The following is a 24,826-nucleotide window of genomic DNA, read 5'->3' as shown; positions in this document are numbered from 1 at the left end:
AGATTCTATTTATTTATTTGACAGAGTAAGAGAGCAGACACAGGCAAGGGGAGTTGCAGAGGGAAAGGGAAAAGCAGGCTTCACTCTGAGGAGGGAGCCTGACTTGGGGTTCGATCCCAGAACCCTGGAATCATGACCCGAACAGAGGGCAGACACACAACTGACAGCCACCAGGTGCCCCTAGAACTTATTCTTAATGTGGATTTCTTGGTTTGAGATTCCATAAAGTTTGGTAGGTTTTTTGTTTTTTGTTTTTATTTGACAGAGATCACAAGTAGGCAGAGAGGCAGGCAGAGAGAGAGGAGGAAACAGGCTCCCCCCTGAGCAGAGAGCCTAATGCGGGGCTCAATCCCAGGACCCTGGGATCATGACCTGAGTGGAAGGCAGAGGCTTAACCCACTGAGCCACCCAGGTGCCCCAAAATTTGGCAAGTTTAAATTCAGACTCGAGCTGTGTATCAGGGGCGCCTGGGAGGCTCAGTGGGTTAAGCCTCTGCCTTCGGCTCAGATCATGATCCCAGGGTCCTGGGATTGAGCCCTGCATCAGCAGGAAGCCTGCTTCCTCCTCTCTCTCTCTCAGCCTGCCTCTCTGCCTACTTATGATCTCTGCCTGTCAAATAAATAAATAAAATCTTAAAAAAAAAAAAGAGCTGTGTATCACATAGTCCAGGATTTCAATCTTTAACTGGGTATGATATTTGTATACAACAAGACAGATAACAAGGTTTCTTAAGTCTTTCTGGGACAGGTTATCTAGTCCCCTCTTCATGGAGTTGGCTGGGGTGAGGGTTAGAGAACTGTTCCAGCGTCCTTGTTTTATACAAAGGTATCATTTGGTTCTCTGCCTTGTGTGAACCTATGGCCAGGTTTCCTTCTCCCCATTCAGGTAATCTTCCTCATTTGGGGGCCCCTGGACCACCACTCTATTGGCTCCCATATTTAATATTTTGGTTTTGAATTTCCTCTGTTTTTAGCACCTGGGAGATTTTAACATGTGGTTATATCTGAGATTTCTATGTGTTTTAGTGGGAGGAAGTCCACATCCAGGCTCAGCCACTCTTTATAGCATGTCTTTTCTTTCCTTAATATACGAACCCCCTTTTTTCAGTGGTTCTTGATTGATTGCCATTTTATCAAATCCCAGAGATACTTTTCAGCCTCTTAGCGTACCAGACATTTTTTGCACATTCAGTATTCCTGAATGAGCACTCTGTTTGAGATAGTCTCCTTCCTTGCTTGGCTTTTCTGTCCTGATTCTTTTAGCACTTTGAATTCTTTCAGTTCATTTTTGGGCTTTCCCAGATATACTCACTCATCAAATGTTGATGTTCTTCAACTTTATTGTTCACTGTGTTTTTCTCTACATTCTCCCTTTGTATGATCCCATATATTTTCATCATTATAACTATTACCAAAAATGTATTTTTAGACTTACCCTTCCTTTCCTCATATACCCACTGGCCTACCAGACGTACACAAACTAAGCTTTTTAAAACCAGGGCTAGGGGATGCCTGGATGGCTCAGTGGGTAGAGGCCTCCGCCTTTGGCTCAGGTCGTGATCCCAGAGTCCTGGGATCGAGCCCCACATCGGGCTCTCTGCTCAGCAGGGAACCTGCTTCCTCCTCTCTCTCTGCCTGCTTCTCTGCCTACTTGTGATCTCTGTCTGTCAAATAAATAAATAAAATCTTTAAACAAAAAAAAAAAAACACAAAAAAAAAACCCAGGGCTCATTACTTTCCCCTCAAAACTCACTTCTCTCCATAAATTTCTGATTCCACTTAATGATGCCACTGTTTTCCTGGTCATTCAAACAGGAAGCCTGACCTCTTACCATAGATTCTTCCTCTCTTTCTCCCTCAATGCCTCATCTAGCCAGATACCAGGAACTATAGCTCTTAGATCTCGCCCCTCTATCCCTACCACCATATGGAGTTAAGGTCCTCATTGTTCATTCATGTACTCACACAACAAATATATACAGGTTACCTACTATGTGCCAGGTATTGTGTGCTGAGTGCTGAGGTCACAGTAGTGACAAAGACAGTGACGTCCTTGCCCCATGGAGCTTCCATTCACACACAGGATATAGTGAACAAATCAATATGTAATGTATGAGATGACGCTAGGGAGCAAGAAGCCATTGCTTTGCAGAGACATTGTATTGTTACCTAGTGGTGATTTAGGTAACTTGCAGGTTTGGTGTTTGGAATGTGAATAAAATCTGACCTGAAGATTCAATCTGTTATTAAAATAAGTTCCAGAGCTCAGCCACCATCATGAACGACACAGTAACTATCTGGACCAGGAAGTTCATGACCAACCGACTAATTCAGCACAAACAAATGGTTATTGATGTCCTTCATCCTGGAAAGGCAACAGTACCTAATACAGAAATTCGGGAAAAACTAGCCAAAATGTACAAGACCACACCAGATGTCATATTTGTATTTGGATTCAGAACCCATTTTGGTGGTGGCAAGACAACTGGCTTTGGCATGATTTATGATTCCTTGGATTATGCAAAGAAAAATGAACCCAAACATAGACTTGCAAGACATGGTCTCTATGAGAAGAAAAAGACCTCAAGAAAACAGCGAAAAGAACGCAAGAACAGAGTGAAGAAAGTCAGGGGGACTACAAAAGCCAATGTTGGTGCTGGCAAAAAGTGAGCCAAAATTTTTCACGAGAGGATTAATAAACTAAAATGTTAATGTGAAAAAAAAAAAGTTCCAGAAAATGCCATACTACGACTATTTCCCTTAAGTTTGAAACATGCAAAACATCATTTACTTTAAGTAGTTTGGAAGTCAAAACAGTTGTTTCCATTACATTACTGAAATGTGTTCCTATAAAAAGTCATTTGATTATATAGATATTTTTATTTTATTTTATTCATTTATTTGACAGAGAGAGATCACAAGTAGATAGAGAGGCAGGCAGAGAGAGAGAGAGAGGGAAGCAGGCTCCCTGCTGAGCAGAGAGTCCGATGCGGGCCTCGATCCCAGGACCCTGAGATCATGACCTGAGCCGAAGGCAGCGGCTTAACCCACTGAGCCACCCAGGCGCCCAATTATATAGATATTTTATATGGTGGTTTTTTCTTTAGTTATATTTAGAAAATTTCTCAGAAGTAGAAATATACACTCCCTTCTCAGGAATATTTAATTTTCTTTTAATTTAATATTTTGTTTCAATTCTCTGAATTTTATTGTTTTTTTTTTTTTTACTTTGTTTTTTTACAATTTTTATGTAGACATGTAAACTTTTTTTGGGTGTCTTTAAAATTATGTGACTTTTTCAGAAAACGATAGCAAGACAAACTATGTTTATGGAATGAGCAGGGACTAGAGTACCTAAATCCTGTCTTGGCATTTAACAGGAAGGGTGGATATTTGGGTATCTTTATACCCACATTATGCTGTTCTTTGGCTTGCTACTGTTGGTGATGAATTTGTTATGTCTCTGAAACAACTATGTAACTGATAACTCCTGTTGGGGGATGGGCAGGGGGCAGAACATTGATTGGGGCTTGCTGGGCGAGTTAACGGCCATCACATCTGTCCCTGCAGTCCGCTTCTGCCAGAGAATGGTGCCAGGTCTTTTGTGGTCTTTGAACACAAACCTGAATCTTTCCCCTAATGTCCTCATCTTTCAAAGACTCCAGCAGGGCTAAATGGAGATGAACCTGGCAGTATGAAATGAGGGAAAAAAAGATCCCAGCATCCAACTTATTGCAAATGAACAGCTTCTCTCTGGTTTCAGCTGTTTCATTTAGATAAATGCTTCTAGGAAGATGAGACACCATTTGCATTTATGGGTTTAATCGTGGCAGTTACAGCTTAACTATCTGGCTTCGGTTTTGTAGAAATACCTACCATCGTCCACCTCTTCCCCTCCTTTCTTGATCTTGCAGCCATCCTCAACTCAGGCCTGCAAAAGCTGGTGCTGTGGTTTAAAAAGGGTGATCGGAGACTTCACAATCTTATTTCTCATGGTGCTATACTGGACTTTTTTTTTTTTTTTTAAGATTTTATTTATTTATTTGATGGAGAGAGAGATCACAGGCAGGCAGAGAGAGGGGGAGAAGCAAGCTCCCCGCTGAGCAGGGAGCCCGATGCGGGGCTCAATCCCAGGACCCTGAGATCATGACCCGAGCCGAAGGCAGAGGCTTAACCCACTGAGCCACCCAGGCGCCCCGCTATACTGGACTTTTATTCTTTATTTTGGTTACGGATTTGTCATTGATGTTAACCAGTGGCTGTAGCTACTCTTGGATAGTGGGACAGGAGTTGTTGAAATCGAGTTGGAGCAGAAGATAGCAGTGGAATCACTCCATATTGGCCCAGGGCTTTTCTGAAAAGAGAGTCGTAACATCTTATTCATATGCACAAATTATGATACTGAATAATTTTGTGGCTATTTCTGAGTTGTGTCCTCACTGCGTATAAATACAGTTTAATTTTCTCTCCTAAAAAAGTTAGTAACTGAGTGGAGAATGTCTTACAGCTAGCTGACGTGGCTAATAACCAGTTGTCTTGGGAGTGTAGGATAAATGCTCATGGCCTTGTTATGTGTTTGTTTTGCTTTTAATCATATGAAATATGAAATACTGAGGCAGGGAGAGGGAGAAAGGGGGAGAGGCTTTCTGATTCAGGATATTTTTTAATGGATATGGAGTAGAAGTAACCTATCTCATAGCCCTTTTAATGTTTCAAAGTATACACTTTCTCATGTTTTCATATCATTGGTTCCCTGCATTAGACTGTGAAACACAGCTCAAAATAGGTTAAATAAATTGATTAAAATGATTCCATTAATTAATAATCCTATGCCACCGTGTATTTGTGAATCACTTTACCTTTTAGTTGATAACTCATACATATTATATTTTTGTTTCTCCCAGCAGTGTCAGAGTCAAGTATGGAGTCCAGTTCTCATTTCCAGTTCTGTGGCTATTCCTCTAAAGTTGGCGCTGGCCAACTTTTTCAGTAAAAGACTAGGTTTTTTTGGGCCAGTAGCAACTATGCAATTCTGCATAGTAACACAAAATCAGCCATAGACAAACTAATGGGTGTGACTGTGTTCCAATTAAGCTTCATTTCAAAAATAGGTGGTGGGTGGGATTTGGTCAACTCTTTGTCTAAACCAATAGCTTCCGAAGTTCCCCTTACTAAAGGGCCTTTTGTGGTTCCCATTTGTACATCTTTCCAGTCTCTCATATTTTAAAAGTTGGACTTCTTCTTCTTCTTCTTTTTTTTTTTAAGATTTTATTTATTTATTTGAGAGAGGGAGGCTGGGGAGGGGCAAAGAGAGAGGGAGAAGCTACTCCCACTGAACAGGAAGCCTGATGCAGGGCTTGATCCCAGAACCCTGAGATCATGACCTAAGCTGAAGGCAGACTCTTAACTGACTGAGCCACCCAGGCACCCCACAAACTCAGTACTAAATCATAAAGATTTCAGTCTCCCATTTATAAATTAATGCTAATCAAAACCTGTCATGGCCATGTTTCTTGAAAGCTCTGACCACTGAGTTAGATATTGCTTTGTGATACTTAGATTCCAATTTCCTGTCGAGGGCATAGCCACGAAGATGATGATTTGAAAATTAGAAAACTCAGGCCCTAGGCTAGTGGCTTGCCTCCTTCTCTAGCTTCTGTAGTCTGTTACATGCCAGCCACAAAGAGGGGCCCACTCTGCCATCAGGGGGTGGGAGTAAGCTCCTGACATCTCCCTTTGTAGGCGGGCATCCCAGCCAGTCTCTCAATCACCAGACAGCCTCAAGCAGCTAACTTAACCCCCAACATTGCTTCCCAAGATAAGCCTTAATACTGTTTGGGAGGGCATAATCATTTCCTTAGTGAGTAAGCATCTTTTTAGAATTATGTATTGAAATATAGATGTGATTCAAATTCAAATACTGATATTCTTGTGTTAGGGAATATATACTTTGAAAATTTAAAAGAATTTGGCTTATTAGATTAATGGGTCAGCCTTGGGATTCTTAATATATGTCTCTGAGTAATTGATTAGACTTGTGATTTTGAATTAGAATGCCTAAGTTTATAAACAATATTGGAATATTAGAGAGCCAAAGAATGATCATATTTAAACATTTACTTATATGAATTATCTATGGGGTGCCTGGGTGGCTCGGTCAGTTGACCGTCTGATTCTTGATTTTAGTTTAAGTCATGATCTCAGGGTTGTGAGATTGAGCCGTGAGTCAGACTCTGCTCAGCACAGAATCTGTGAAATTATACCCCTTTCCTCTCCACATCCCTTCCCCCTGCTCACACTCTCTCTCTCAAATAAGTAGGTAAATAAAATCTTTAAGAAGAAAAGGATTACCTACATTCTTTCTCTGTCAGATAACTAGAGAACTTCAAAAGAGAACTGAATATATTAAATTTATAAATGTAATTTAAAGCATGTAAGTGAATTTAAAACAATCTCTATTTAAATGTGAGAGTAGAAAGAGAATAATCAGAAAACTGAGCTTAAAATCTTAAGAGTGAAGTGGAGTTTTGAATTTTGAAATATAATAAATGAATAAATAAAACAAGAAACACCTGTATAGTCTTTTCTCTGTATGTCCTCTAAGACATTAAAAAGAAAAACATCACACTGAAATGATCAGTATGAATATCATCATGACGGTACTGTGCTGATGGAATTCAAGGCACACCAAAGAAATGTGACATTTTAGTTAGATTGCACACTTTACAGTTTCCTAGAGGCCTTTGAAATATTGAAAATGGTTTATGAATCTCACGACTGTCTTCCAGGACCATGATTTGCCAGTTACTTACATTAGACACCTCTCTTATGTGTAGAATTAACTTCTTAGTTGAATGTTAATTGAAATGTTATATTTAAGTGGCTGAGAGTCCTCATTTTAATCACAACAAGAGGAATGAAATCTCAAAGATGCTGCTCTGAGGAACAGTGAATTGGTCTCTACAGGAAATAGTGAGTGAGCGGCTGGTCTTCAGGCCTGACCTCTGAGGTAATGTCTCAGAACTGAGTTTTCAATAAAATAGATAAAGAATTTTTATTAAGTTTCCTGAGCTGGAAACACATCCATCCTCTCATTTTGCTGGACAATGTGTTTACCATTAAGGGACTGCCCGTCTCAGGGAGAGCTCAAGACGGCCATAGAGGGAACACAACCCTGCTGCAGGGGGAAGTGAAGCTTGGCTGAATCCCACTTGCATTACGGGTCCTGGTGGAGGTGCTGCCCTTTTGCCCTTGTCCTTGGGAAATTCATCAGTTTTTCGAGCTATGAGAGATTGCAAGACATTATCTCATTCAGCCCTCTGACTCTAAGGAGGAATGCACTTAAATTATCTCTGGCAAAGGAGAATGTCTTCATGTACTACTTGTATAATTCGAAATTAATTTTGAAGATTGTATTTTTTTTTTAATGACCTGTGGGAGATTCTGTTCTACCTACTCCTAAGATCTGCAGGGATGGTGAATCGCCTTGCTACCCTTTGAGAAGTAGTGACAAGAAAGATAATTAGAGCTTATAGATATCAAACATTTTCTGTGTGCCAGATACTGAAGCAGAAACTTTCTGTGCATTCACTTATTTAATCTTCACAGCTACCCAGTGGGGCAGATACTGTTCTTGTCCTCATTTTGCAAATGAGCAGACTCAGGGTTAGAGCTCCTGAGTGGTGGAGCTGGGATGTGAAACCTGGGTTTGTCTCATTTCAAGAACTGTGCTTTCAAATCTTCATGTTGCTCTCACTTCCCAGTTGTGGTACTTAGTTTGTCATATTGTGTTTTTCTTCTGGGAATAGATTATTAGACTATACAAAGAATTATATCATACAGTGCAAATGGGAGAATTGGGAGCATTAAGGAATTCGTGTTATTCTGCGAGTCCTACCTATTATTAATTAATTGTGCAGTATTTATGTTTGGAAGGACGTATCTACCCACATGGTATAGACAATATAAAAGGAAAAACCGTTTGTATAGTTCTGTATATCCTCCCTGTATTAAATACCCCATAGTGCTTTAGGTTTTCATTTTGTTCCCTCTATGTGGAAAAGTGGAGAAGCTAGACTAGTGAATTATCAATCCTTTGCGAAATGAATTAGGAAACAACCTGCAAGAGAACCTTGATGTGAAATGAGAGTGTGGACCTTTATTCTTGACCTCTTGGATTAGAAGCCATATAGGTTTATGAGGTACTTTGGGCAGAATCCTTTCTTTTTCCCTAAGTAAACATCAATGGAGGGCGCAGTCTAGTGTGGCTTCCTTGGGTGTATATTATAAAGGACAAAGCAGCAGCCAGAAAGAGGGATCTTATTCCAAGTCTTTCCTCTTTACTAGTTATTGAGCTGAAAAAATAAAAACAAAAACAAAAAAATCCCTACCTATTTATTTGAGTGGTGTATATGGTGTAGGGTATATATTGGCCATTTTCACAATATTTTTGTAGTTGGCAGTGTTGAGAATTGTGTTCTGTTTCAAATTCTAATGTCCTCCTTAATTAAAGAGCACCTCTGGAATTAAATCTCATTTTTTCCATGGCGAATGAGACCCTAAGAAAGGAATAGAGATTAAAGTAAATTCAACCCCCAGCCTGGCCCCTGGTTTCTAAGCTGGCTACAGTGAGAACTGTCAGGGAGATAGATGGGGGCTCTAAGGTTTCCTGGAGTTTTCAGCCATGTGTGGGCACCACATGTGGTGTGTTCAGTGAATACAAATACAAGAACACATGCTGTTTCCATTAGGGACACTTCAGACCCTTCTCTGTCCCCAGCCTTACTACAGAGTTGAATGGGTCATTTATCATAGGCCACTTACTGATACTGACTGGTGCTCAGGCCCTGTTACAAGTAGGCAGCAAACAGTGTGACTTAGTTCTTTTAGAATGTTTATTATACAAGGATATTATTTCTTGAGAATATCCAAGCTCATTTGCACAGAAGAAACATTTTATTAGGTGCTTGTAGCAGGGAAATGTTTTTAAAATGCAAATCTGACCATGTGTCTACCTTGCTTCAACCTTTCAGTGACTCATGATAGTCAAAATCATTCAAGACCAGGTTCTGCCTTCTCTGTAGCCTCATCCCCTTTGTTACCTTTAGAAGACTAAATTGCTGTTAGCTATCCACAAGTATCAGACCATTTTTAGCTTTCCCTTGACCTCTGCTTCTTGTGCCTTTTGTTGACAAAGCCTTTCTCCTCCTTGAAAAGGTATTCACATTTTATAAGACTTAGGTCAGGTATCATTTCCCCCAGCAAGCCTTCCCTATTTCTCTTCTCCCAACCTGGGTTTAGCATCCTCTTCCCCCTTTTGCTCAGAAAATGGGGAGATGTCATCTGTTATAGGGAGCTCTTCTCTCTCTGTATTGAAACAGTGTTTCTGCCCCCGTCTCCTGGTGCGAGCGGCTAGAAGGCTGGCTTGCATTCCTTTTCTCAGCCACCTTTAGGTGCCCAGCCCAATGTCTGGAGCAGCACCGAGGCAGCCGCTAGTGATTCTTGAACTCAATTGGGCTGCCTTGTAAGCAACTCTGGGCTTCACTCAGGCACAATCACATGTGATTCTCATTATATCCCTTATCCCAGTGCCTCGCACACCCACATCATGAGAAAGTTCATACTGAAGAACTGGCCGGCAGTGTGACTCCTTCAATTTTCCTTGATTGAAGAGTGCAGATACCCAAAGTGTACAGTCTGTTTTCCTTAGTGAGTGTTGTCACTGGAGACAATCTCTATTGAGTGTTGTCTCTTGTGGGCCCCTGAGGCATCCAGCAGCCGTATCGTCTATTGTTTACAGTTAGCAGGAAAGTAGTATCTTAGAAAGAGCACCTCATATCTTGATCTTAATCATTTTTCTGTTTTATTTGGCATAGCTGTTCAGAGTCAGACAGATCTTGTCCTCAGCGAGGGCTCTGGTAGTTTCTCATGGTTTCAGTGTGTGTTTGCATGCTGTTTACTTTCAAGAAAGGCATTTTCCCAACCAGGTGCTGGGATGGACACATGGTTGGTTGGATTTACTCTATCCCTGCCTTTTTTTCTGTCTTACTGTTTTTACTCGTTTGCTATCCTTGGTCTTCCCTCTCCTTACCATTCCTCTAGGAGACCACATAGCACAATGGGAGTAAGAGGAGCTTTGAAGCCTGGGATCTGGGGTAAGAATGGAGCTCACCACTGGCCTGCAGTTCAGCCCTTTTGAGCCTTAATTTTCTTGTTTGAAAATGAGGATAGTTCCTATGTCTTAGGTTGGTGTGAGGATTTAGTGAGTTAACATACATATAAAGTTGGCAAATACTAGGTCACTGCGATCATTACCACATACAACTCTGCTAGGGTCTATGTGGGGTATAAAATACTGACACATGAGACAAGTAAGTAGCAATATAAGGTATTATATGCAAAGAGACAAGATTAGCTCCTTGAAGAATCACAAAATGTTAAAAATCAGGAAAGAGCCTTGGAGACTAGCTAGTCTAATCCTTCCACTAAAAACAGGGTTTAAATTTTGACTATATCATTCATTAACTATATCACCTTAGATTTACTTCCTTATCTATAAAATAGGGAAATCACTAATATGTATCCCTTTACGGAAGTGGCCTAAGGATGAAATAGTATCGTTACTGTGCATTAATAAATGATAGTATTGGTATTACTGTAATTGTTAATAATAGAAGGTCTGTAATCTTCCTGCTGCATTTTGGTTTTATATTAAAAATAGTTGGAAGTCTGTGATATTTTTTTTCCCCGATCATGACGCATGGAGAACCGTTAAAACTGTTACACAGTTTTCATGTATCTGCTAAAGGAAATTTCTGCCTCTAAATGTTATCAAAACCCCAAAGGGAAGCTACTGTTCCCAGCCATTTGTGAATGTAAGCATGACTTCTGAAAAACAACTTTCCACGGTATAAAAATGAAGGTCTGGCCTGCTTTCTCTCTCTCTACATTCTGTTCTAACAAGCTGTAAGGACATCTGAATGATAACTGCTCTCTCTCTCTTAATACATAATGTCTCCGCTTGAACTTATCTTGCTTGTAGGCATGACACAGTAACATCAAGGCTGGGCACTCTCAGTAGACCTCCTCCTAGGTGTATGTGGATGGCCAGCTAGATCACTTTCACTTCACTGAGCTGTGAAATTGACACCAAATTGTGCCATTAGCTTGTTTCTGAAGGGTATGTTGTGCTGGATGTTCTCTTCTTGCTTGCACGGTACATGAAAAAAGATGACAAGATAAAAATGTCCCATAAATGAACATGAGGGAGGAAATTTAGATGTAATTTGTCGTGAATTAAAAACATTGAATAATGTATCAAGAGCCCCTGGAAGCAGGGGTGCTGAGAATTCAGAGCAGGCAGCCAGTACTTGGGGGGAAACTGTAGAGCTTTAGGTTTTTCTTCTAAAGCTTTTTCAGATTTTTATTTGCCTTCTTGATACCCTGCTAGCAAGAGGACAGTCTTGCAACCAGTTAAATCATTCAGTAGCAGGATCTGTCTGTTTCCTGACTTAGGTGTAGTGGTGTGTTAATGTGTCTTTTTTCTCTCTAGATAAATAATTCTTTGCCTGCCTTTTGATTTAAAATACTGAGATAGATTATTTCTTAGTAAAATCTTTCTCCTATAGTTGAAAGGAAGCAAAGGTTACCTGTAAATGTGGGAGGAAGAGATTTCTCGGAGTGGATCCACATCATCCTCATGAAAGCGTTCTGCACGGTAAAGCAGTGGCTGGTCTCCATCTAGCCTTTGTGTTTTCCCTTTGTTTTTCTCCCAGCTATCCACTTAGCTCACTCTCTTACCCCTGCAGGCTTTTCTCCTGCCTGTCTTCCCTCCCTGCTTTATTTTCTCCTCAGAACTTAGCACCATCTAACTTCCTGCCATGTTTATTGCTTCTTGGCAAATATATATATGTTTCACACTTTGACATCTCTGAAATTGGGATATCTCTAATAATCAATGATGTCCTAGATTATGAAAAATAAATATGTGTATTAGTTCAGTTTCCTTATTGTCTTTTTCTCACCTTTAGTTATAAGCTCCACAAGGCAAAGATTTCTCTTTATGTTGCGCATTATATATATCCAGAGCCTGTAGTATTATGGGAACTCAGTATTTGTTGACTGATTTGATAAACTGTCTCAGTTCAGGGAATTTTGGGGAAAAGTTACTCTACATTTATTCCTTTGTCCTTGTCTGAACCTCCCTTAGGCCCCCTACTCTTCACCTTTATCTTAGCTTGCTTATCTTATCTGTACCAGAGGATACTCTCACTTTGCCTGGCCTCCAGTCTTCTCCAGCTAGCTTGTGAGGTCACTAAACTAGTGAGGTGGGCGGACAGAGGATATCTGTTCCCTATTTCCTGTAATTCAAGCCTAAACTCCCAAGAATTTCCCTGCCAGCTCAGGCCTTACTTTGCCTAGCTCTATAGTTGTTTATAGTCTGTAGTCATGATAGGAGCATCAAAGCTTGCCCTGCATTAGGGCAGGGCTTTTCAAATTCTGTGGCTAAGGATCAGTCTTTTTTTTTTTTTTTTTTAAGATTTTATTTATTTATTTGGCAGAGAGAGATCACAAGTAGGCAGAGAGGTAGGCAGAGAGGCAGGCAGAGAGAGAGAGAGAGGAGGGAGCAAGCTTCCTGCCAAGCAGAGAGCCCGATGCGGGACTCGATCCCAGGACCCTGAGATCATGACCTGAGCCAAAGGCAGAGACTTAACCTACTGAGCCACCCAGGCACCCAGGATCAGTCTTAAATTAACAACCCATCACAGGGGTCCTGGCTGACTCAGCCAGTGGAGTGTGAGGTTCTTGATCTCAGGATTTGGGTTCAAGCCCACCTTGGGTGTAGAGATGACTGAAAAATAAAAAACAAAAAACAATTGACATATTTGTAAAATACAAAAAAAAAAAAGCAAAAATGAAATACATTTTTTAAAAAGATTTTTATTAGAGAGAGAGAGCATGCAACATGAGTTGGGAGGGACAGAGGGAGAAGGAAAGCAGCCCTCTGAGCAGGAAACCAAATGTGGGGCTTGATTCCCAGACCCTGGAATCATGACCTGAGCCAAAGGCAGATGCTTAACAGACTGAGCCATCTAGGCACCCCAAAATAAATTTTTTAAAAGATAGATATACAAGCCACAATTTTTAAATTAGATTAAATAGATATATCAATTTGATAAAAATGTTTCTTTTCTTACTCTCAATTTCTGTGCTTATCTCATTGCAGACCAGTTATAAACAGTTTGTAGATCAGGGACAGCCTATGAACCACAGCTCGAGAAGTTGTCTTAGAGCATGGTTGCCCAATTCTCTGTCTGTTCAGTTTTAGCATGCCCTCTAAAAGGAATCTGTTACTATTACTTCTGCCTTTACAGGTTATTAGTCTTAGGTATTAAAGTTGAAACTTAACCAAAACTAGGCAACAGCAGTAACTGATTGGTTAATGGGAAAAATCATTTAGAATAGAAATCATAGCAAGGATATGTACATATCCAGGCATGTTGTTTCAACTAAAACAAACATGAAAAACGCCCAACAACTTTAACGTGTAGAACCAAGATCTTTTATTTTAATCTGGGCCTTAGATTTCAGCAGACTTGTTCTTATATAAACTGTATCCATTTACAAATTCAGTTTCTTCAAAGACATGAAAGAATTGAGTGCAGCATTTACAAAGAAACCTGGGTGCAGAAGTTCTTTAGATTTTTATGATTTAAAGAAATTGATAGTTATTGCACCTACATTGGATTCACCACAAATTCATTGTCTTTCTAAAAAAATTCATTGTTGGGGTGCCTGGCTGGCCGAGTCGGTGGAACATGCGACTCTCAATCTCAGGGTTGTGAGTTCGAGCTCTGTGTTGGGTGTAGAGATAACTTAAAAATAAAATCTTAAAAAAAAAAAATAAAGAATTCTGTGTTTTTTGGGTGGAAAATAAGAGCTTTGTTTTTGTGCTCATAGTTAATTGATTTACCTTCTATAATTCCTGTAACAAATAAATGTGACACACTGGTTTGGGAGCAGTCATAGCAGACTCTTGGTAAACAAACTGTTCCATTAGGAGAAGTTCAAGGTGCCAGGGAATACTGGAGAGTAGACTGCAGTCCCAAGTGGTTGGTATGCTTGGCACTGGACAGTGTGTTCAATGGAGGGAACAGATAGCAGGGGATAATCTGTGTGTTTGTAGGAAAAATCCCTAAAAATAGTTTCTTTTTTGCCATTTTATTTATGCTTCCTTTCTTCAAAGTGCCACTTTTAAGCTTTTGGTATTTATAGTGTTCTGTTTAATGAATCTGTTTTCAGCCATCGTGTTTATGATTATAAATGCTTCATTCATATTCTTGCTTTTTAAAAATTATTTTATTTTATTTTTTTTACTTACAAAAGAGCCTAGTCTTTTTAGTATATAACCATGTGCTACATCCCACTCCTTTGATTGTTTTAGTTACCTTTCTCTGGTTTCACCATCACTTTGTTACATTGTTATAACCCAACTGCTTTAAGTCCTGTGTCTGAAACATGAGAGGAGAGGAAGCACATTTTCTTTAGCTTTCTGTTTTTATATAATATCAAACTCACAAAAAACTTGTAAGAGTAGTACAAAGAGTACACTTATCATGATGAGCACTGAGGAAGGAATAGAACTGTTGAATCACTATATTGTTCACCTGAAACTAAAATAACATTGCATGTTAATTATTCTGGAAAAATTTTAAAAACTCTTAAAAAAGAGAAAGTAGTACAAGGAACTCTTGTGTGCCTTGTACCCCGGTTCAATCATTATACTGACTTTCTTTATTGTGTTTTCTCTCTCTTCATATTTTTTTTTATCTTGAATCTTTAAAAAAAAGATTTATTTCCTTATTTTGGAGAGAGAGGGTGTACACTTGTATGAGTCGGTGGAGAGGCAGAGGGAAAGAATCTTCAAGAGAAATGGGGCTCTATCTCAGGATCTATGAGATCATGACCTGAGCCAAAACCAAGACTCAGATGCTTAACAGATTGAGCCACCCGGTATGCCATCTTGAGTATTTTGAGAGCAAATTATAAAAACTTGCCTTTTATCCTTAAACTCTTCAATTTGTATTTACTGCAAATAAGGACCCACCCTCCCTCCCTCCTTCCTTCCTTCCATCCTTCCTTCCTTCCTAACCATATAGCACAATTATCAAAGTCAGGAATTTATGTCAATTCAATACTATTATTAAATCCACAGCTCTTACTCAAATGTTGTCAGTTGTCCCAGTAACTTCCTACCTGGTTGTTTCCTGGTCTAGGATCCAATCCAGGATTATACATTGCATTTACTTTTCATGTCTCCTTAATCCTCCTTCAGTCCGAATAGTTTCTCAGTCTTACTTTGTCTTTCATGACCTTCACACTTTTGAAGAGTGTGGGCTATTTCTTCGATGGAATTCTCCTCTTTGGGTTTGATGAAACCCCCAAATTTAGAATTTGCATTTGTCTGATGTGTCCTCATGATTAGATTCCAATTATACATTTGGGGGACAGGAATCCCACAGAAGTGATGCTGACTTTTCTCAGTGCACCCTCAGGGGCCACATGGTTTTGGAGGCCTCCTTCCTAGGCAGGTGAATTTTTATCACTTCTTTCAGTGGGGGTCTGCCAGGTTTCTGTACTGTGCAGTTACATTTTTCTTTGTAATTTCTAAGTAATTTGTGGGGATACATTTTGAGACTAGATTACATATATTTCCTGTTTATCCCTTTTATTTTTCTTTGTTGGCATTTTATCAGAAAGAAGAGCTTTCCCTTTTCTAACCTTTATTCATTTATATCAGCATGGTCTCATGGATTCTCATTTTATTTTGTATTTCATTAAATGGGTTAAAAAACCTGTTTCTATTTTTATTTAATTTGATTTGATGCTCAAGTTGTCCCAGACTTGGGAGCCCTTTTAACCTGATTCCTGTAGCCTTTTGACATTATCCATTATTCTTGGAGCATTTCTTTACTTTCTGGTACAATGAGACGTTTCAGGCTCAAAATCTGCTTTTCCTGCCCAGGTGTCAGAATCAGCCATTTCCCCAACTATCCCTTGTTCCTTTTAGAAGGGAATGGTTTTTAGACATCAAGATCTCAACTACAGGTGTGCTCATTCCTAATGAGTTAACAATATTCCTCTCTGTAAACTAAGATGGGGAAAACTGGTTGTATACATATTATCTCTATGTCTCTATATATCTTTGTGTAGCTCACATCAGAAATATATGTTATACATGCACATACATTTGTATATAAATATATACATAATACATACATATATGTCTATAGCTATTTCTACATTTAACTGTATTAAAAATCATGTATTAAAAATCATGACTCCTTGCAAATACCTCCAATTCCAGTCTAAATCATAAGAGTGTTCATTCTAGTCTTTCCTCTTTCCATATTTATAACCCTTTTATTCAGGAGTGAGAAACCCGACTTCTGTTATCCTCAATGTATGTTCTCAGTCCTTCCATATACAAAATTTGTTTCAGAAGTGCTAATTCACATCATGAAAAACAAACTCCCTAACTGGATTCAGTGTTTGTTTATATCTGTTTTTGTCTTTATGTGAGGGTACATAATCAAAAGTTCAAGAGCTTGATTCACAAGTTCCTTGGGTTAGTTCCCATTTTTTAGTATAATTATATAATTCATCTGGAAATACAATTAGCTTCATTTATTTCTGTCATGTAATAAATAGAGTTCAGGGATGTTGCTAAAAATAAACATCCTACAATACACAGGATAGCCCCCCACAATATTATTTTCTCCAAATATTGATAGTACCAAAGATGAGAAACTGTGTTGTATAACCAGTGAGATGTGGTGAGGGCCTGGGATGGGGATAGGTCTTAGGAAGATTAGTTTCTTCAAGGAATTCCCTTCAGGAGAGGGTCTCAGGCAAGGGGACCCTTGGAGGCTTTAGGTCCTCGGCATCATAAGACTATGCCTGCCATCTCCATTCCTTTTTTTAGGGTCCCATTCCTTTTTTCTTTTTCTTCCCTGTGAGAACCTGGTAGAGTGGCTGGAGGAGAAACCCCTCTTTCTGCCGAAATTTTCCAGGAGCTTTATGTTATTATGCTAGACCATATTAAGCCTTTAGCAATTTGTTGACATTTTTTAGTTTAGTTTTCTTATTGGCTTTATGGTGTTCGACAGCATATGTCTCAGGTAGCAAATGCTCAGTCCTGTTTCTGAAGTTACTTGTATCTAGATTTTAGGTTAGTTTTCTGCCCTGTAACCTCCATCGTCCAATCAGTTCAAGACACTGATTTGTACTTTGTCCAGTTTTTTCTTGCTTTAAGATGGAGTGATGCTCTTTCCAGTTTTCTACATTTTTACTCTGAAACCAGAAGTCACTAGCCACATTTTAACTTCTCAATAGCCACATGTGGCTGTTGGCTACCATGTTGAACAGAAGAGATTATAGAATATTTCTTTCATTGTAGAAGGTTCTATTGAACAGCACTGTGTTAGATAGGAAATTGGGAGGCAAGAAGGAAAGAAAAAGGATAAAAATTCTCCTTTGGTTGTAATGGAATAACTAGGATTGAATTAGTCCTTCCACTGTAAAAAAATCTATAACTCTGGCTAATACCCATGAAAAAAACCATTTTCAGTCATTAAACAAACAGTTCAGGACTGTGATCCCTGAGAAAGAGGAAATAGAGAATTGAGTCTTAAATTACCCTGGTTCTACCTAGAGCCACTTAACCAGTTATGGTGCAGGGAGTGGAACCCAGATGGCGCCCAGTGGTCTCACTGAATGGAAGAAAAATAGATCATAGTCTGAGGAGTCTGAAATATCTAGAATTTGTGGAGCAGCAATAGGAAAAGTTGAAAAGAGAACAACTTCCAGAAATCAAGAGGCTATATGGATCTTCTGGGTCTTTGGATGTGTCCTAAGCTATATTTGCATAAGATCAGTTTCCATGACGTCAGACAAAAGTAACTCCTGGGACAAAAACTACTACCTGGGATCTGTGTCGATAAACTGCTGGAACTACCATAGGGCCAGACTGGAAAGGCCTTGTTGAACAGCCACAGCATTTAGTAAAGAGCCTAAAAAGACCAGAAGTAGGACTAAACATCCTTGGTAAAGGCACTGCTGCATGCACTCTAACAGACTTCCAAAGAAGTCTTGAAATAAACGAATCCGTGAATAAGTGATATCCATGATGGAATTAATAGGCAAGTACTTTACAACAGGTATTATAAGTATGTTCAAGGATTTCAAATTGATGGTTGATAGAGGGGAATAGGATGGAGGAAATGGGAAGAATAGGTGAAGGGGATTTAAGAGGTATAAACCTCCAGTTATAAAATATGCAAGTCATGGGATGAAAGTACGGCATAGGGAATATAGTCCATAATATTGTAATAACTTTGTATAGTGGCAAAGGGTGCTTACACTTATCATGATGAGCATCTCATACTGTATATAACTGTCAAATCACTATGTTATACACCTGAGACTAATGTAGTAGGCCAACTATACTTTAAAAATAAAAAATAATAAACATGTTCAAGGCTTTAAAAGAGATCATTTGATATAATGAAGGGAGAAATGGAAGCTATCCAAAAGAACCAAATGAAACTTCTAGATCGGGAGAATACGATATGAAAAATGAAAAATTACTGGATGGGCTTAATAACAGAGTAGACACAGCTAAAGAAAAGATCAAAGAACCTAAATGTGGAACAAGAGAATCCATCCAAACTGAAGAAAAGGAAAAATGGCCTAGGAAAACGCATAGAGCCTCAGTGGTCCTCTGGATATTTTAAGTGTTTTGCCACATGTGTAATTGAATTCCTGGAATAGAGCATACAAGTATTGAAGAAATAATGACCAAGGAATTTCCTAATAGTATGAAAATTATACAACCATGGAGCTCAGTGAACCCTGTCCATACAGGATGAACATGAAGTAAACCCACACTGAGGCACACTACAACCAAACTGTTGAAAACACATGATAAAGAGAATGTCTGAAAAGCACAGAGAAAAAAGACATTACATACTGGGGAACGAAGATGAAATGATTCTAACTTCTCCTCAGAAGCAATACAAGCAAAAAAAAAAAAAAAAAAAAAATTCCCAACAACAATGGAATGACATCTCTGAAGTATTAAAAGAAAAAAACAGTCACCCTAGACTTCTTTAAGGAACCATAATATACTTCAGAAGTGAAGATGAAATAAAGACATTTTCAGATAAACAAAAGCTGAAAAATACTGTTGTCAGCAGACGTGCCCTAGATAACCGTTAAAAGAATCTTTCCAGGTGAGAGGAAAATGATTCCAAAGAGAACCTCAGCTCTACACAAAGGAAAGAACTTAAAATGCAAGTATGTGGGTACATATATGGATGCATGTAAATGCCATTTCCCCCTCATATTTTCCATTTGTTTAAAGATAATTTACTGTGTAAAGCAGAAATAATAGTAATGTGTTATGGGGCTTTATAACATGTTGAAGTAAAATGTATTATTATAATAGCTCAGAGGACATGAAGCTGGTGTAAAGCCCTTCCATTATACATGAAGCAGTGTACTGTTATTTAAAGGTGGGTGGTAAAAAAGTTAAAGATGCATACTGGAAACCCTAGCAGCCTTTCTCAACTGGAGTTCCGCATATCAACTACAGAACACAGAAAATGATCTGAGTGACTTGTTGTCTCAATTCTCCTAAAGGTGGAATGTAATTAGTACCACTCTACAATGCATAGAAGAGTTAAATCATTACACATAGTGGATACCTTAGAGCATTAGGGGCTTAATTCTGTCATAGAATCCCAGTTGAAGAGGGCTGTAAGAGCAGCCGCTGAGAGAAAGAGAGAGAGAGAGAGGTATGGGGGTTAGGACAAGAAGGAGGGGGAGCTAATAAGCCAATAGAAGAGAAAAATGAAATCCTAAAAACTGCTCAGTTGATCCAGAAGAAGGCAGGGTAAAAGAGGGGGGAAAGGGAACAAAGGAGAGATGGAAGTTCCAGGTTTTTGTCAATCATTCAAATTGTTAGAGCCACTTCCGGTTACTTGAGCTCAGTGAACTTCTACGAATAAATTTGTTCTGCATTATATTCCTTTCACTGTAGCATCAAATACAGTCCTCAAATACAGTCCTTGGGTTTCCGTTGGTATGAGCTACAAAATCTCATAATTCTGCTGGTGTTTGTTTCCTCCTCATAGGTCACCCCTGAAGCTGCCAATCCTTGAGACTAGTTATTGGCCTGGAGCATTTCATTGTTCTCAACAGGAGGCACTCCTCCACCCCCCTCCTCCCAAGCACAAAGGGGACATTTGGCAGTATCCCATTTAACCCTGGTGACAGGATCACTAATACCTCTAAGTATAGTCAGAAAAGAGAACCAATTCTAGATTTGCTTTCATTCTGTTACCTTAGAACTCCACTTCCAAGACCAATGGTTATATCGGTCATGCAGGCAAATCCACTGTGAGTGTTAGGGGATAAAGGATTTAATATAGAAATTAGATCTTACACAAATGGGGGTATAGCTAAGGAAATGAAAGTCCACATAGGGGGGGTTTGGCGGATCAGTGGAAAAGTCACTAATCTTTCCTCCTCAAGCACTGGCACAGTGGACAAGTTGGAGCTTACAAAGGAATCTCAAAGGCTGAGCATGTTCAGCTGCTTAAGTGGGATTGTGAAGGGGAAGTTCATAGAGGGGTCTGTGGGGAAGCCCCTGCCATTGTGTCACTACTGCCGTTGGCCAGCTGTGGTTAGCGGAACAATGGAGGAAGACACATTGGAATATACGAGGTAACTCTCCACCTGTTCGCCCCCGTACCTGACCGTGAAGCCTCTCTGAGAGCAATAATTTTGTGGTCTACTCTAACCTGAAGCCATGTGAGGAAGGGGATTCCAGGAAATGTAGTTCAAGTTAACAATGAAACAATCAGAGGTTTTGGCTTTTGTATTTTTATCTGTGATTCATTTTGAGTTAATTCTTGTGTATGGTCTGAGGTATGGATCTGGTTTTCTCTTTTTTCCAAAAACAATTCAGTTTTCCCCATCAACATTTATTAAAAATCCATTTCTGCCTCGGTGCCTTGAGAAGCTACTGTAATCATATTCTGAATTTCCTGATGTACTCTCATCTATTCTGACTTCATATTGTGTTCCATTGTTCACTTTGTCTGTTCAGGTACCATGACTACATCATTTCATCCTAGAGACTTTTGGTGTCTCTTCATATCCGATGGGGCTAGTCTTCCTTTATAGCTTGAAAGCCCATGTTTAAATAAATAAACCCACTCTTACCTTACTTTAGTTAGAGCCTCACTTAAATCAGTGTTTCATCTTAAATATAAGGAATCATTAATGGGAAGGACAACTCTGAGATTTAGAGACCACTAACTTTGCCACTGATTATCATGGAGTTTCTGTGGGGGAGAAGCTGCTTTCCTATATGGAGCTAAGTAAAGGAGTAGATCCAGATAGCAAATGTCACTTCCTGGTCTCTTGGTCTTGCCTATTTTAGAAGGGAAAAAATAAAAAAAATATATACCAATAAGATAGCATTAGAATAACTGGAGGAACAGTAAAGTCTGGACTAAGAGAAAGTGATTCCGGGGACTGGTGGTGGCTTTGACATGACACCTTTTGTGCCTATGGAAAAGTTGTTTCACCTCTCGGGGTTTGATCTCCCATCTGCCATATGAGTGGACTAGATTAACCACCTCAATCTTTCCTTTTCTAATATTGTTTGCCTCAAACCTCATCATACTGTATATCAAAAATGACTCAGAGCAGAAGCACTCATAATACATATTAGCCCTTTCCTTGAATATAATGTTAAAGATCACAACTTAAGTTGGAGCTTATCATTGGCTGATTGCCTATCAGTGAGCATATTTTAAGAGCTTATTATGTGTAAGTTCTCAACCCCATTGGAACAATTCAGCATTGTAGTTCTAACTTAGAAGTAAAATATAGTGTCTTCCTAGCAGTGTTCCTTTTAGTGTTCAAAGATTTTATTTACCCCTTTGTTTCACTAGGTATGGATAAATACTTCAGGGGATCTCAGCCTCTCTTTTATTCTGTAAGGTCTTTAAGTTAGAAGATGAGGCTAGTATAATAGAAAGTGGAGTTTCGGGTCCTGATGAATTTCCCTTTCCCTAACAATTTTATAAATTCCTCCATTGTCATTTAGCCAGTGATGTATTAGGCTGTAGAATGCACATTAGTTATGGCCCCTTGTGCTCTTGTAACAAATACGACACATGACTTTGAATGGTGTAATGTATTGCTGGTGAATTTTTAATGTCTGAAGGGTATTTGGAATATATATGTGCAACAAGGGAATCAACCCCTGGGTTGTTTTTTTTTTTAAATCATCATTTTATTTTTCACTATACTAGTTATATAATAGACAAATACTCACATGTTCAATAACTTGGCAGTATTCTAGAAGACTGTGTACGTTAACAAAAATGTATGCATGTCTTTGAGGTATAAAGACATGTTCTTATAATGAAGGAAAATTAAAATAATTAAACTATGAGCATAATTATGTGATATATGTGGTGCTATTTAAAAGCAATGAAGTATGAAAAAATATCCAACACTCAAATATAAATTGCTTGGGAGCACTTTAGATTATTCTTTCTACCAATGTAGTTGATTTTCTGCAAAATTATCACTGGAAGAAAAATCCAGAATTTTAATGCTTAAATAATATTATATTATTAATATTCATAATATGATATAGGAAATATAAATAAAATTTATATGTAAACTTGAAAATACTATATAAACAATATAATATCATCAAAAGAACTCTAAATAAAGGAAAGAAAAAACAATGTAGTCCTAAATCTGCAAGATACATTAGTCAAATTATTTTATGTGTTCACTCTACTTTTCTGTCCTGAGCCACATACAAGAATCAGTCTTAGCCCTGCTACTCAACTTTAGTTTTTAAATTTATTTATTTTCTTTTTTTTTTTAAGATTTTATTTATTTATTTGACAGAGAGTTCACAAGTAGGCAGAGAGGCAGGTAGAGAGGGAGGGGAAAGCAGGCTCCCTGCTGAGCAGAGAGCCCAATGCGGGGCTCGATCCCAGGACCCTGAGATCATGACCTGAGCCGAAGGCAGAGGCTTAACCCACTGAGCCACCCAGGCGTCCCGCTACTTAACTTTATTTAATTACACCAAGTCTCAGTTTCTTCACTTATAAAATGAAGATTGTACTTACGTATTTTTAGTTTCAAGAAACAGAAATCTGTGAAAAGCACATTAAGAAAATGGGAGTTTAGTGTGAGGATACATGTACGCTGGACTAGAAACTCCATTAAGGACCACCAGCTTTCACTGGCTTTACCCCATGAGCCCATCAGGGTTTCTCTTTTGAGGTCTCTGCTGCTCTCTGAGAGCCATTCCCTCATCTTCTGGCCTTGCCATGAGTGTCCCAGCCCCCAAAGCTGCCTCACGAGGCCTCTCTTTTTAGGTGTCCTTTTCAGCTTTGGTTTTGCTCTAGGTTAGACCTCTTTTTTTTTTTTTTTTTCCTATTCCAGACCCAAACCAGGTTGTTGGTCATCCAGCTGACTGGCTGTCTTTCAGTCAGATCCCACTGCCGTTCAACCAGCTGTGATGGGTGGTTGAAATACTGTGGTACTCAACACGGCCAGCTGTGGCTCTCAACAGGGGCTGGGATGAAGAAGGAGTGTCCTTTAAAAAGGACTGTGGGCTGGCATTCCCCATCATTGGATTGTCTGATGTAAGAAAATTTATACTTGACTTACATGGCTATAGGTCCACACTTGAAAAAGTTATCCATGGCTCCCAGGTCTCTGCTGGGAACTTTCTTAGCACTACTGAGAACGACTGTGGCCCATAGGTATGTAAGTCCGGAATAAATATTTAAGCCTTATACCAAATCAGGAAAAAAAAATTCCTTAAAATTTCAAGCTATTGATTGATATTTTAAGTTCTATACAAATAAATTAAACCATTTTAAATTGTTTCTCTGCTATTATCAAAGCTGGAATTAATGTATGGTGAGAAGGGTAAATGACCTGATGGTTGACTTCTTATATTCCTTGGAACAACAAATATCTTCCTTCCAGACATTTATTTTCATGGACTTTTCTAATGGCCCTGCCCGGGCTGTTAGAGCTGAGCTCCTGAAGGCTCTTGTATAGCCTCTCCCCCATCAGCCATGTATAAACTGCTAACATTCCACGACCCCCCACAGGACCTGTAAACCAAACAGAACTCGGAGCTATTCCCAGCTGTGATCTACGGACACCAGCCCCTCTTGTATTGGATTTATCTTGTGATTCTAGGAGGAGTTAGAAGAGTTACAGATACAAGCTGTGCATTTTGACCTCGGCAGGGATTTGGAATTAAAAATTAGAACTAGGACTCTAGGCTCTTTTTCTTGCCTAGTGTTCAAAAGCCAGAATCAGATACGATGATTTTCTCTTAGAGTTTCCTTAGCTCCTGTATTAAAGCACTTATCACATTACATAAGCCTTTGTTTCACGTATCTGCCTCCTCCTACGGACAATTTGATTCCTCAAGTGCAGACACAACACTTAATTCATCCGCGCATGCTCTTCCCTATCCTCCCTCTCCTGCAAGTAATATATGACTGGATTCTGTAGTCTGCATTTGTGCATGAACAGGTTTGAAAGAAAAGCTGGAGATACTAGCTTTAGAACATACCCACCCAAATAAACGCAAGTACAGGGTTCAGCAGTGTTACTAATATTTATTATCATTCATACCTGTAAAATACTTGAAACATATTTTACCAGTACAAGCTTCCCATGTGGCCATACACATCTCTTGTACT

The 24,826-nt window shown here is 39.1% G+C and overlaps 2 protein-coding genes across 5 annotated transcripts in view; both read left to right on the top strand.

Annotated features, from left to right (window-relative positions):
- The window catches only part of TTC28 (tetratricopeptide repeat domain 28), a 637,573-nt gene that overhangs the window by 383,625 nt on the left and 229,122 nt on the right, over positions 1–24,826 (top strand). The window lies entirely within an intron of this gene.
- On the top strand, positions 2,274–2,669 carry LOC132023843 (small ribosomal subunit protein eS24-like). Its single transcript, XM_059409968.1, has one exon. The coding sequence runs from the start codon at positions 2,277–2,279 to the stop codon at positions 2,667–2,669; it is 393 nt and encodes a 130-aa protein (XP_059265951.1). The 5' UTR covers positions 2,274–2,276.

Source organism: Mustela nigripes, chromosome 8 (genome assembly GCF_022355385.1).
Source record: "Mustela nigripes isolate SB6536 chromosome 8, MUSNIG.SB6536, whole genome shotgun sequence".
In the NCBI taxonomy this organism is placed as follows: Eukaryota; Metazoa; Chordata; class Mammalia; order Carnivora; family Mustelidae; genus Mustela; species Mustela nigripes.
Note: the sequence above shows the minus strand (reverse complement) of the source record. Positions and strands in the feature narration are given on the sequence as shown.

Bases quoted from the DNA above. Each gene is read 5' to 3' on its own strand.
- LOC132023843 (XM_059409968.1), top strand. From the start codon at position 2,277: ATGAACGACACAGTAACTATCTGGACCAGGAAGTTCATGACCAACCGA.